The sequence below is a fragment of the Meles meles genome, chromosome 21 (genome assembly GCF_922984935.1).
Source record: "Meles meles chromosome 21, mMelMel3.1 paternal haplotype, whole genome shotgun sequence".
Taxonomy (NCBI): Eukaryota; Metazoa; Chordata; class Mammalia; order Carnivora; family Mustelidae; genus Meles; species Meles meles.
Window position 1 is genome coordinate 30,204,065 of NC_060086.1, and position 14,449 is coordinate 30,218,513.

A 14,449-nucleotide genomic window follows, 5' to 3' on the forward strand; every position below is an offset into this window, starting at 1 on the left:
AACCCTGACATCAAGAGTCAAATGCTTGGCCAACTTGAGGCAGCCAGGCACCCCTCAAAGTAATTTTTTTTCTTTTTTGTAAATCTTCAAAGTAGTATAGTATTTTTGAGCAGCAGTGAAAATTTTACTTCTATGGGTAAGTTCTAGTATTGTGTGTAATTTGTTAAGCTTAACTTTATTAGTATTTGAAAACAAACCACAGGACTTTACTGGTGTGTGTATTCCCCTTGGGTTTGAAAGCTCTGAAGGAAAATAGAATTAAAATGTCTGGCTTGTTTTAAATATCAGGAAATCAGATTGCACTTTGTTGTTGCTAGATTATAAGAGGATTTGTGTTAACTGTGTCGTCATGGGGCACCTTTCAAAAGATCACATCCTGTTTTTGTAGTTGAAAAACAAAGCTCAAAAGAAAGCACTAAGGGTAGGTATTTTTTTAAATAATTAAACCAATTGGAAGTTGACAGACCTTGTACAGGTGCTCCTGGACTGTGAAGTTGCAAATAGATCTGGGAGCACTTTCCTTGAGTAAGAAAAATATTGGGGAGTGGGGAGACTGTGCTGCTTGAGTTGTTTCCCTTTTTTTCACCTACCTCAATTTCACAAGCTGGTGTTGAGGTCTTAAGTAGTATATAGGGAACTTGGGTGAACCAGCAGCATTTTGTAGCAGAGACTGTTTTCCCAAATTAGAGATGTCATTTTTAAATCGTAAAAATTCTTTGGCTTTGGAAGGAGATACTCTTGGGTCTATAACAAGATTTTTGTACCGGGTGCTTAATATACTCACTATGTGGCTGCTGACTGGGAACTTTTAATTTTCTTTTGAAGAGGGACAAGAGGGCCTGCTCCTCAAACTTAATAGCTTTAAAAATCTCCCCAAATGGGATCTCTGTTTCAACTGGCTGCATCTTACCTACAGAAACTTATTTTCCCCCCAAAGTGGCACATCATTGAAGAGTCCCCTTCCTTCGCAAAGGCCTTCTTTCCCCTCTTGAGTGTTTCTACCCCCATCCAGACGCCCGCCCCCCAAAGATCCATGGTAAATTTCACACCCTTCCATGAAATTCACACTGCTCCTATCCCCAATGGCTTGCTATTTATTTATTTATTTATTTATTTATTTATTTATTTATTTGACAGAGAGAAATCACAACTAGGCAGAGAGGAGGAAGCAGGCTCCCTGTGGAGCAGAGAGCCCGATGTGGTGCTCGATCCCAGGACCCTGGGATCACGACCTGAGCCGAAGGCAGAGGCTTTAACCCACTGAGCCACCCAGGTGCCCCCCCAATGGCTTTCTTAGGGGTAGCTGTGTCCTCTCACATTTCTTTATGCCTTACCCTGAACTGTTAAGAATCTGGGTAGTTATTTAAGGAATTCTTTTAAAATAAATGTAAATTTGTGGCATAATACAGGTGATTATAAAAAAGAAAAAAAGGCTGAGAAGTAAAAGCCATGGTACGTTTTCCTGCACCTCTGACCAGGTCAACATTTGGCGTGGTTTTGTTCGTGTATATGAAAATCAAAGCACTTAATGCATTTTGAAATTTTGCAGAGAAAAGACGTGTAAGTAATTCATCTTAATATTATCTAGTAGTTCTAGTTCTAAATTGCTGACGAATTCCACTGCATAAAGAGTGGGTTTACATCTTTCCTTAGCAAGACCTCCAGTGTTTGTCAAAACCAGACCCTTTATGGAGGAGCTCGTCGTTTCGTAAGTAACAGAAACGCCCTGTCCCAGAAAAGACTTCCCTGAAGACCCACATAAATAAGCGAACTTTCCCCAAGTTGAAGAACTATGCCCAGGTTCTCCCGTCCCCTCCCCTCCCCCCCCCAATCTAGCTAAGACCTTACTCTTAATGGTTAGCTGGGGCAAACTGCCGACAATTTACAGAAACAGCTCTTTCAACTCGTCCTCAGAACCTCATGGGGTGGGCACGAGTGTCCAGCGTCTCAAGCTTGGGCTTAAGTGCCCAGGAGCCGGGCCAGGTCGGCCAGAGCAGGGGTTAGGCGAAACGGCCGCAGGGGGGCGCAGCGAGAGCGACGGGCACCGGGCCCTTTGATCACAGCGAGGTCAGTGTCACGCGCCCATCTCTGCTCTCCGCCGGATAATGCGTGTCCAGTTTCTTCCAGTCATCTTAGCTACTTTGAACTCCCTCAGAAGAGTTCCATGAGTACCATGGCGGCCTCCACTGATGACACCGCGGACGGACCAAAGCGCGCTGGGAAAGAGGGCGGACCGGCAGCGACCGTTCAACCGCTTCCGAAAGACTGGGCGGGGCGTCACACAGCTTTTGGGCTTTGGTTGGTCCTCCCTTGTCTCCGCTCCCTCGCCCTGCGCCGCCTCGGTTTCCTTTGACCTGGATTTCAAGCCATGCGCTGGGCAGCGGTTGGTCGAAACTTGAGTTCAACCCACCCAATGAGGAGCGGGCTTCGCGGAGACTGTCGGGAAAGGCGGCTGGCCTATATTAGCGGCCTGCGGGGCGTACCCTCGCGGCAGGGTAGCTGTGTGGGTGCCGCTGGGAGGTTTGTTTTGGGGGGCGGCTTGCGCCCACAAAGGAAACACCTCAGGGACGATGGCGGAGGGAGATAATCGCAGCACCAACCTGCTGGTGAGTCGTGAGGGAACCAAGCAGGGCCTCTTGCTTGGGTGGGCTTGGCCTGGCGGCGCTTGCGGCCTCGTTCCCCTCACCCTTGGTGGGCCCGGCCCTCCCTGCCGGTTGGGGTGGCGACGCCTGCCCCTTGAGCCTCTTGGGTAGGTGCGGCGCGGCGGTCACGAGACGTGTCGACCCCTTACATCCCCTGGGGAAGGTACAAGACGGGGTGAGGAGGGCGCGTGATCTGGCACCACGAATAGGGGATGAAGAGGAAATGGAGAAGGGGGCCTGCGATAAGCCTGGGGTGAAGCCTGGGGCACAGGGCCGCGAGGGGCCGCCTATCGAGCGCTTTCGAGCCCCGGGCCCCCTGTCGTATCCGGGTTTCCCCTCTTTGATTTCAACCAGGCTGTCCCTTCGTTCTTTTTCCCCAGTACTTGGGCAGCGTGGAGGGTCAAAGGGCTGCTGCCGAGAATTTATTACAGCTGGCACGGATTACACCGCAGGGCAGCTCTGAGCTCACCGCAGGAACTGGGACTAGGGTCCTGCAGGAGGGCCAATGGGAGGACTTTGTGTTTGTCTGGCGCTTGTAAGGGAGGGTGGGGTGTGTGTGTGTGTGTGTGTGTGTGTGTGTGTGTGTGTGTGACATACAGGATCACTTTAGAATAAGCAGGGGTCTGAAGGAGGGGCGCCTGGGTGGCTCAGTGGATTAAGCCGCTGCCTTCGGCTCAGGTCTTGATCTCAGGGTCGTGGGATCGAGCCCCGCATCGGGCTCTCTGCTCCGCGGGGAGCCTGCTTCCTCCTCTCTCTCTGCCTGCCTCTCTGCCTGCCTCTCTGCCTGCTTGTGATCTCTCTCCCTCTCTGTCAAATAAATAAATAAATAAAATCTTAAAAAAAAAAAAAAAGCAGGGGTCTGAAGGAACTGCAGTGACGTATCACAGGCGGACAGATTGAACCTCACTACACGATCCAGGCAAAATCGAGAGAAATCCTTTTGTCCGTTGTCACAGTAAATAGAGGAATCAAAGAATTTAATCTTTGACGTTTGATATTCCAAGATGCTATTCCAGATAGCATATTTGATATTCCAGATGCTAGCGACTTAAGTGACTTTGCAGGGCAGTTTTGATTGTGCGAGATTTTCAAAATGCGTGACCTGTTCCTTTAAACACACACACACACAGACTTCTCTATAGTTAGCAAGGTTTGCCCCCGACAGGTTCCAGTTAAGAGGATTGATTGAGGCACAAAGAAATTGCCCAAATTCACAACAGTTTTTTGAAATGACAGATCCTGGCCTGGAGTTCAACTGCTCTTTCCAGGAGAGCAGTGTAACTTTAAGGAGAACAAGGCCTTTGGCTTTGGATTTCCTGGGTTCAGATCTGTTAACCTCTCTCTATCTGTTACTTCATTAACAGTACTTTTAGCTTACTGGGAAGATTAATTAAAGAATAAGTATATAAAATACGTAGTTTCTGGCCCATAGTAGTCCCATGTTTAACTATATCAAGCACGATCTATAAAGTCAGAAATGTTGAAGTCACCCAAGTGATCAGTGCGGCACAGATAGATGGCATCTTTATTGAGAGGAGGCTGCACTGTCCTCTGTCTTTTGTTTATTTCCCAGTGGTAACATTTATAAGGGCAGGTGGGTTTCTTTCAGTTCTTTTCCTGGTACCAAAGTCAGTTCAGGGGCTTTTTGCCACATTGGCTCATTCTAGAAGTCTCCTTTCAGCAGATTGTCAGATTTGCAGAGAAATTTGAAGTCTAACCAATGTCTTGATAAGTGTAAGAAGCATTCATTGTATTGAGGAGATACATTGAGCTTAAGATACCTCATGTAATTTGGAGAAAGTAGTTTTACTTAATTGTGCAAACGATGCCAGCATCTAAATGATTCCATTACACAAAGCTATTTTAAAAATTGAATGCTGTTCGGGGAGAGGCTTTTTTAATGGATGTAGAAGTAGGGGTATGAATCAGTGAAATGACAGAACAACAGATCAATTCTAACCACCTGAAAACCGAGCAAACTGAAGTGATCTAATTTTATATTTTGGGTGCTGCTACTTAGTAGTGATGACTTTGAGGAAGCTAGTTACCCATTCTGAGGTCACTTTCTTTGTTAAATAGATTTCATTATTCCCACTTTGAGGGGCTCTATAAAGATTGTTACATTATGTATGAAGAGTAGCCCAGTTGGGGTTCAGTGCTAGGGTGTCCCCCCCACCCCCCCCCCTTAATTGATTTCTGTCTTTGGTACCAAAATTGCACAATATTTAGAAACTAAGGTAGTGACTGGTTTACGTTCTTGGTGTCTTAAAAAAATTTAACTCTGGGAAGCACAGAAATGTTGGAAATGATCACTTTACATGTTGGTCTTACGTAGGCTGCAGAGACTGCAAGTCTGGAAGAGCAGCTGCAGGGATGGGGAGAAGTGATGCTGATGGCTGATAAAGTCCTCAGATGGGAAAGAGCCTGGTTTCCACCTGCCATCATGGGTGTGGTTTCTTTGGTGTTTCTGTAAGTGAGCTATTAAATTACTGTGGATTGTGCTTGTTATTAATAAGGGCTCAGGTAATACACAGCCTCCACTTTTGAAAGTGCCTTAAATCTTTTGTAATGTGTAATCTGTAAAGAATGCCTTTTCTTAGAGCAGTTCTCCTAGTTTTCAGAATCTGTAGTACTTAGGTAAACCTGGAGCAGTTGAAAAAATCAGTGGCGCTCATACTTTTTGGTCTTAGAACCCTTTACACCCCTAAAAAGTATTGAGGACCGCAAGGAGCTTTTGTCTCTTGATATTTACATTAACCATTGCAGCTATGATGTCATCACTTTCTGAAGCTTCCCAGAAAACCACTTGTGAGAAACTGAGAATAAAAAGGGCAGATAACATCTTTGAGACTCAAAAGACTAAGTGAATAAACATCTTCAGCTAGGATAAAAATGACTGTGTTTTTCTCAACTTCATTAAATTTTTTTTTTTTTTTTTTTTAAACAGGACTATCTACTATCTAGATCCATCTGTTCTGTCCGGTGTTTCCTGTTTTGTTATGTTTTTGTGCTTGGCTGACTACCTTGTTCCCATTCTAGCTCCTAGAATTTTTGGCTCCAATAAATGGTAGGTCATATAATAGTTTTGTCTAGTTTCTGTAAAGTTACTGAGCCTGGTGGCTGTGATTGGTATGCTGTAATTAAGCAGAGAATTGTCTAACAATTGGATACCTAGGGTTAGGATTGTTGCTTTTATATGAAGAATTTCTTTTCTGATTCAGTTATAAATCACGAATTTCCAGTACTTACATCTTAACAGTTCTTTTATAGTTCAGCATTTATTTATTCTGAAGATTTTATTTATTTTTGCGAGTGCAAGCAGGAGTGTGGGGTTGGGGGAGGGCAGAGGGAGAAGCAGACTCCCTGCTGAGTAGGATCCTGGGATCATGACCTGAGCTTTAAGGCAGATGCGTACCTAACTGAGGCACCCTTGCACTCTACCATTAATTTCGCCTTTTCCTCCTTTCTAGACATTTTTATTGAAGTGAGGTTTTTTGAGGTAATGTTTCATCAAATATTGCAGAACTCGTAATGAGCTTTCCAGAGAAACAGCATGTTTACATTTTACATTTATTTTCTTTGATATTTAAGATAGTATAATTTGCAGGCTGTTTTTGAATGAATATGAAAGCAGTAATGTAAATTTTTGTCCATTTATTTAGCAGCTATTTATTGAAGGTCTACTTTTGTGTTAGGGACTGTTCTGAGTGCTGTGAAATATTTTGATTCTTAAGATGGATCTTGTGGTGGGTGCCTGGGTGGCTCAGTTGGTTAAGCATCTGCCTTCAGCTCGGGTCATGATCCTGGGGTCCTGGGATCGAGTCCCGTATTGGGCTCCCTGCTCAGTGGGGAGCCTGCTTCTCCCTCTGCCTCTCTCTGTCTCTCATGAATAAATAAAATCTTAAAAAAAAAAAAAATGGATCTTGTGTTTAAGGTTGATGTTGATGCATTGTAGTTGTAGCTAGCTAAATGCATAGCAAGTGCTTCAGAACAGATTCATAAAAGTATTTTAACTTTCCTCTGCAATGTTGCATTTCTCACTTTTGATCAAAATAATGAACAAAACTAGATGTTGGAGTAGATTTTTTCTTTGTCCTAGTTGCTTTTCTCCCTTGGTTGTTTATTTTAATTTGATGAGTAGTCTACATGTACCCTTAGGTTTTGTTTGTTTGTTCCCCTGATAATAGCAAATTATAAAATAATACTGTTAAATACATGTCTTACGGATTTTTAAGAACAATTTTGGGCATTTTAGGTGAATTTTCTTAAGTTATGGGATGATTAAGCATGTTTTTTAAAAAATGTTTTCACTCTAGCAGAATGGATTAGTTAGAAAATGCCCTTTGATTTGTTTTTCACATGTAGTAATGTGTTATACTGCTGTTTTTCGGGCAATTTTGTAACCATGTAATGTAGCAACTTAAAGGAAATCAACCCCTGACCTTGACTTTATTAGTCAGATGACATTCTGATCTGCTAATTCATAACTCCTAGAGAGAAGTTTTCAGAAATAAACAGTAGTGGTTTCATGGTAATCAGTACGTGGCTCAGAGAGCAGTTTTATTTTTTGATCTTAATGAGGAAGGAAGAACACTGTTCATAGCCACAATTCAGCCTTGACCATGGCCAGCTTATAAGGCCTGGTTGTTTACAAGAAGTTCCAGGGCTCATAAGGAACCCTTCTGCTGTATCTATCACTGCAGTTTTACAGGGACGAGAGCTAGAAGAGCAAAAGGAACCTAACCACCACCCCCCGCCCCACAGTGTAAGTTGTACTTCATGACAGCAGCCAATGTATCTGTATAGCAAAGACAGTATAAGGGTGAATTTTTTTTTTTTTAATCAGAATCCAGAAAAATATGAAAAAAGGCTTTCCTGGAGGATCTTTTTATATTTTTACTGCTGTTTTGTTTATATTTTCCGTCACTGGGACTAAATTTACAAAGAATTTGGATTTGAGCTGTTTGTTGCTGCCTTGGCATCAAGTGTATGAAGCCCAGCTGAGGGTATCATGCTTGGAACGCAGGACTTATTATCTTAGCGGCGAGTACTCAAATACAGCTGTGTGGTAGAATCTTCACGTCGTCTTCAAAACAGTGAGACCTTGATGGGCTACAACCCAGAATTCATTTGGATTTGAAAAATAATACAGGCATAGAGAAATTAATACCGATTTCTGCATGACCCTTAGTAGCCTTGAGTCTTTGTTACTATAATTAACCAAATGTGGTTTTAGAAGTATGGATTACCATTGCTTTGTACATACACATCTTTATGTAAAAACTTATTCCTGAGCTTGCCAAGCTGTCTTAATGATACGGAAACTTTTTCATGATTATAAGATAATGTGAATTGTTTTTTTATTTAAACTTACTTTAGGAGATAGCTTTTTAAATTTGAGAGGATGATATATTTCTGTTGACTATAAAGACTTGCTTATAGTGAAGGGGAAATTTTTTTTGTAGGACCACTGAGCAACAGCAAAGATTCCATGAAATTTGTAGCAATCTGGTAAAGACTCGACGTAGAACTGTGGGCTGGTGGAAACGTCTCTTTACACTGAAGGAAGAAAAGCCTAAAATGGTACTTTTTTTGTTTTGACTGATTTCAGTAAAGCAAAATTTTAATATTGGGTCTACTTTTACTTCATTATAGTCTAATGATGGGCTTTTTAATAGTTTGATATTTATAGTCAGTCGTTTGATATCTATCATTTTCCATTGGTTTAACTCCTTTCAGTACATTCGTAAGTGTTTGTATGAATTAGACTGAATTATTGGAAGTTTTGCATTTAATTTTGTACTCTAGTAGAGCAACATTTTTGTTTCTTTTTACTTACTGAAATAAAAAGAATTTGTTCTCTTACCTCTTAGCTTCACATAAGGTCACAATATGAAGTATTAATTGTAAAAGTAATATAATTTATACTGAGAATTATAGTAATTCTAGGAGGGAATGTATGTAAATTCTATAAAGTAGATCTAATGGAGTTTTCTGTGGATTTTATATAATATATAAATACCAAATCTAAAGAAAAATGGTAATAAATACTGGATTATTTTCCAACCTTTGAAACAACATTTTACAGTTAAGCTTCCTAGTCTTTTTCTAGGATTTGATACATTTTTGTTGTTTTCATTATTAGTACTTCATGACCATGATCATTTCTCTTGCTGCGGTTGCTTGGGTGGGACAGCAAGTCCACAACCTGCTGCTCACCTATCTGATAGGTAAGTCTCGAGGAAGAACTATAGGCATATTCTGGCCACTGAAGTCTGATTGGAACTTAGTCCACAAATATGTGCACAGATGGAGGAACTGGGAGGATAGAGAGATGACTAAAACCCATGTCCTTGTTTTCTGGGAGTTTGTGGTCCTACAGTAAGTTAAGACAGAACATAATAACCAAAGTAGAAAGTGACATGCCAGAGGTAAAAGCAAGCAGTGTGTGTTATCTGAGGTTGGAGGTGTGATAGCAGAAGTTCCCAGGGATAAATACAGTGAGAGAAATGGATTTTATATTGGTTCCTCCCATTAGAGTGCCTCATAGTCTGGGAAACTACCTTCTATAAAATTTAATAATCTATAGAAATTAATTGCTGTCTCCCTCATTCTGTTTATTTTTAAGTGACGTTCTTACTGTTGCTTCCTGGATTAAATCAGCATGGAATCATTTTGAAGTACATTGGAATGGCCAAAAGGGAGATAAATAAGCTTCTCAAACAAAAAGAAAAGAAAAACGAATAATGCATCTGCTTTATTCAGTGTAATGAATGGCATATACATTGTCCTTGGGAACAGTTTCTGTTACGCTGTCTGGATACTAAAATGTTACAGAAGTAGCTCTTTGCTCACCCTCGTTCTGCCCTTAGTTTGTAGAAATTCAGACTTGCCAAGTAAGGCTTTAATGTCTTCATGTGAAGCGTAGCAGATGCTTTCTCATCAGTTGGCCTTTTATGGACAACTCATTCGTGAGTACTTGTTTTGATTTTTCTCACCCAGGTTAATTGAATTCTTACTTTTAGGCAACTTCCTTTAAAATAATATAGTGGTGAACTTCACCTTTTAGTACAGTTAACTGTGACTTTGGATAATTGTTCCAGTTGATCTTTGCTTTAGCTAGATATAGGCTAGTGGTCTGTGGCTACAGGAAGCTGGTTCTACTGTCTGCTTCCACAGTCTGCTTACACTGTCTGGCTTCATGAATACAGAGACCAAGTTTACCACTTCCAATTAAGAGACCAGTTAAGATTCATTCCTCATGCTGTTTCTAAACTGTAGAAGAAGAATCCTCTGGAATAAAATGAAACCAATTCCATGCCCTAGTATATGTTGGTTTCTGCCTTGTGCAAAACTTAGTAATTTGTAAGAAACATTGTTCTTTCCTCCCAAATGGGGAACAGGATAGGCTTCGAGCTCGTCTCTCCTTGCTCTTAGACTTCAAGTTAGTAGATCCTTAGAAGCTTTTTAACAGCAGGCTTCCGGAAACTTGTGTTTAGGATTTTTAGCATATTTTTAATTTCAGATTTTCAGCTGACTGAAGCTAACGTATGTAATAGGTTAAGACTCAGGTCTATGACCTTCACTCCAACACCAGCCAATAAAGGACAGAAGTCTTCCTGTACTTAGTCAAGACTTACTTCAGTAGAAAATAATCTTAGCCTACTAATTTTTCAAGACCAGACTAAGCCTTTAAAGGTAAGCCTCAAGATTCTCATTTGAAGGTAATTGCTGGCTGCTTTGGTCCCCAGAGATTGGCATAGGAGGTGGTGGACTGGTATCTGACTTTCTTCCTTGATCTCTCTCTCTGAAGAACGCAAGGGCTGCTGGGGAAAGCGGACTTTTGGTGACGATAGGTGGCCTCTGGTCTGCAGAGAGTTTGTAACTGCTTGGAACATGTCTTAGAATCATTCTCCCTCTCGGTAGCTAGAAATTTAGAATAGCTAAAATCTGTAGGAATGAACCTCTGAGGGCCGAAAATGTGACATTTGGGAACAGTTCTTAAACTCTGATTAACTAGCTGTGATATAGTTTTGTGAAGTTACTGCACTGATGCTGGACCTTGCGGTGTGTCTGTCCCTAAATAAGTGTTTGCTCCCCTTCAGTCTGCTGTAAACAGTAGCGCCCATTGTAGCGTTTGTTTGATTTGTTTGTTTTTAATGTTTCATATGAAAACTACAAACTACCTTAATTTTTACATGTGTTTCCTCACTGTAGATAAGCCTATCTTGCTCTCTGGATTTTTTTGTGTATATGTGATCTACCAATTAACTACTTTTGCAGTTTTAATCTTGTATTATTTCTTCTACTTTGTTTTGTGTAAAAGGGGAAAAATAAAAAAAGCTGGAATCCCTCCTTGTGTGTCTTACTTTTTTTTTTATACCTTAGCCATTAAGGTGTTTACATTGTTTACATGATTGGATTTGTGCATCTGGTTAATGATCTACCCTGGGTGATCATTACAGGCCTACACGGTTCTCTTTTAAGAACAAAATGAAAGAAATGGTAAAAATTAATTCCTCCAGCAAACATTCAGGCACCATGCTAGATGGAAAAGGAGATAACAATGAATAAGTGATCACTAAAGAGGAGTGTGAGGGGGCCACGCAGGAAGAACAGGCAGGGAGCAATGGAGGCTAGAGACTGCCTGGCATGATTATCTCTCCAGGGGCGCCTGGATGGCTCAGTGGGGTAAAGCCTCTGCCTCCAGCTCAGGTGGAGATCCCAGGGTTCTGGGATTGAGCACCGCATCCGGCTCTCTGCTCAGCAGGGAGTCTGCTTCCCACCCACCCCACCCCCCGCCTGCCTCTCTGCCTACTTGTGATCTCTGTCTGTCAAATAAATAAATAAAATCTTTAAAAAAAAAAAAGATTATCTCTCCATCGAGGCCCAGCTCAGAGTTAGTGCTCGCTTACTGGTGGTTGACTTCTGTCTGCACTTTGGACTTTAATTATAAAAAATTTTAAATTGGGGGGCACCCGCCTGACGCAGTCGGTAAAGCATTCGATTCTTGATCCTGGGTTGTGAGTTGGAGCCCTCACATTGGGCATAGAGTTTACTTAAAAAATGGATTTTTTTTAAAAAAAGATTTTATTTATTTATTTGACAGGCAGAGATCACAAGTAGGCAGAGAGGCAGGCAGAGAGAGAGGAAAGGAAGCAGGCTCCCTGCTGGGCAGAGAGCCCGATGTGGGGCTCGATTCCAGGATCCTGGGATCATGTCCTGAGCTGAAGGCAGAGGCTTTAACCCACTGAGCCACCCAGGCGCCCCCTAAAAAGCGGATATTTTCTCCATGGGCCTCACTGTTTATACTTAATGGGTCTTGAGAACAGATTCAGGTTATAATCCCGCTGACCCTTGCCTCTTCCCCCCAAATCTGGCTTCCTTATAGCCTCCTGGGGTTTTGGTGATAACCAGAAAAGGGACATTTTAACCCAGTCACTGTAGCTCTCCCCATGGTCACCTGAAATTTGAAGTGCTGGTCCTCTACCATGCAGCTGTGATTCATTCTCAGGCCAGTCTCATTTGCCTGGCTTCCCAGGCCAGCTTGGCTACTCTTGCACCAGCTCTGGCCAGTTAAAAAAAAAAAAAACACACAAAAAACCCTTTTTAACATTTGCCTTGGCACCACCAGTGGAGGTTCTATCATCCAAGAGTTCACAGGATACTGAGAGGAGGCCACCTGGGGTTAGTTGGATGAAGAGAATTGGGATTGCCTGGCTGGCTCAGTTGGTAGAGCACGTGACTTGACCTCAAGGTTGGGTTAGGCATGGATCCTACTTAGAAAAAAAAAAGTCACTCTAAGTGCCCTGTGGGGGCGGGGGGAGGGATTTTTGAGTTTTTAGCAATTGGTTTTTACCAGCAATTTATCTTCCACATTTGACTTTTTAACCACTCAGATCACGATTAGTCCTGTATGAAGATCTCTGAGCAAGCAAGTTCCAATTTGTCTGCAGCATAAATCACAAAATTGTGAGGCAATTTACAACTGCCCTCTGGTCCACTGCCGTTCCTTTGCCTTGTTCTCCAACTTCAGCCCAGCTATTCTGAGATTTCGATTGCTCTTTACATGATTCCATTCCCTCTAACAGCTCTTGAAGCTGTTAGAAGCCTAGAATATCTATGCCCACACACGCTCCTTAATATTTTGGGATCAGGCAGTCCTAGATTCAAACCCCATTAAGTAATTTATCCAGTAGTTTAAACAAGAAACCACTTTTTTGCTTTGCCCTTTTTCTTTTCTTTTCTTTTCTTTTTTTTTTTTTAGGATTATTAGAGTGAGTGAAAGCGAGGGTGGGGGAAGGGGCAAAAGAGAGAGAGAGAGACTCTCCAGCAGACTCCCTGCTGAGCACAGAGCCTGATGTGGGGTTTGATCTTTACTGTGACTGTGACTATGGTCCAAGCTGAAATCAAGAGTCAGATGCCTGACCGACTGAGCCACCCAGATAATCTTTTTTTTTTTTTTTAAGATTTTATTTATACGTTTGACAGAGAGTGAGAACGCATGCATGGCAGAACAGCAGGGAGAGGGAGAAGCAGCTCCCTGCCAAGCAGAGAGCTTGATGCAGGGCTTGATCCCAGGATCCCGGGATCATGGACTGAGCCAAAGGCAGACACTCAACTGACTGAGCCACCCAGTTGCCCCTGACTTCTTAAATTGAGATTATATTAAGTTAGTTTCAGACTGAGTTTTCTCATTTGTGAAATTGGGGTAAAAGTAAAGATCTCACAGGGGCATTATACATTTGTTTTGAGGATCCTATGAGTACATCTCGTGGAAGCATATAGCAGGCTTGAATTGGTAGTGTTAGTACCATTCAGGACAGATCAAATGGCACTTCTGTGAAATCTTTAGCAACTTCCCAGGCCAATGCCATCCCCACAGCACTTCACGATGGCATCCCATATAGCAAACTTGCCTGGTATTTCATTCTTAGAGGTTTTCCCTGTTGGGATCTGAACCTCTTAAGGTCAGAAACATATCTTTGTCCCCTCATGGTCTAGTACAACACAGGGCACATGGAAGACATTCAGATATTGAATGAATGAAGTATATAAAGAGATAGGGGATGGTGCTATTTTTCTATTTACGTACAGGAAGGCTCTTGAAGGAAAGTGGGTTAACTCCCCACTGTTGCTAATTCCCTAAGTTAAGGGGAACTCCATATTTTTAGTAAACAAAACAAGTATACAGAGAATCAGTTAATCATAATAATTATCATTAAGTAAATAGGAGGGGCGCCTGCATGGCTCAGTCAGTGAAGCATCTGCCTTCTGCTCAGGTCATGATCCCAGAGTTCTGGGACTGAGCCCCACATCAGGTTCCTTGCTCAGCTAGGAGCCTGCTTCCCCCTCTGCCTGCTGCTCCCTGGGCTTGTTCTCTCTCTTTCTCTCTCTCTGACAAATAAATAAATAAAATCTTAAAAAAAAAAAAAGCAAATAGGAAAAAAGAAACAGGGCACTTGGGTGGCTCAGTTGCTTAAGCATCGAACTCTTGATTTTGGCTCAGGTCATGATCTCATGGTTTTGAGATCCAGCCCCAAGTCAGGCTTCAGGCTGGGCATGGAGCCTGCTTAAGATTCTTCTAGGGGCGGGGCGCCTGGGTGGCTCAGGGGGTTAAAGCCTCTGCCTTTGGCTCCGGTCATGGTCCCAGCGTTCTGGGATCGGGCCCCACATCGGGCTCTCTGCTCAGTGGGGAGCCTGCTTCCTCCTCTCTCTGCCTGCCTCTCTGCCTATCTGTGATCTCTATCTGTCAAATAAATAAAATCTTAAAAAAAAAAAAAAAGATTCTTCTAGGGGCACCTGGG

General features: G+C 42.4%; 1 protein-coding gene across 1 annotated transcript; it reads left to right on the top strand.

Annotated features, from left to right (window-relative positions):
- The first annotated feature begins 2,451 nt into the window (after positions 1-2,451).
- Positions 2,452-10,995, top strand: ARL6IP1 (ADP ribosylation factor like GTPase 6 interacting protein 1). The gene is made up of 6 exons (XM_045993906.1): positions 2,452-2,606; positions 4,978-5,111; positions 5,590-5,709; positions 8,108-8,225; positions 8,788-8,872; positions 9,271-10,995. The coding sequence occupies exons 1-6, from the start codon at positions 2,571-2,573 to the stop codon at positions 9,387-9,389; spliced, it is 612 nt and encodes a 203-aa protein (XP_045849862.1). The 5' UTR covers positions 2,452-2,570; the 3' UTR covers positions 9,390-10,995.
- The last annotated feature ends 3,454 nt before the right edge of the window (positions 10,996-14,449 follow it).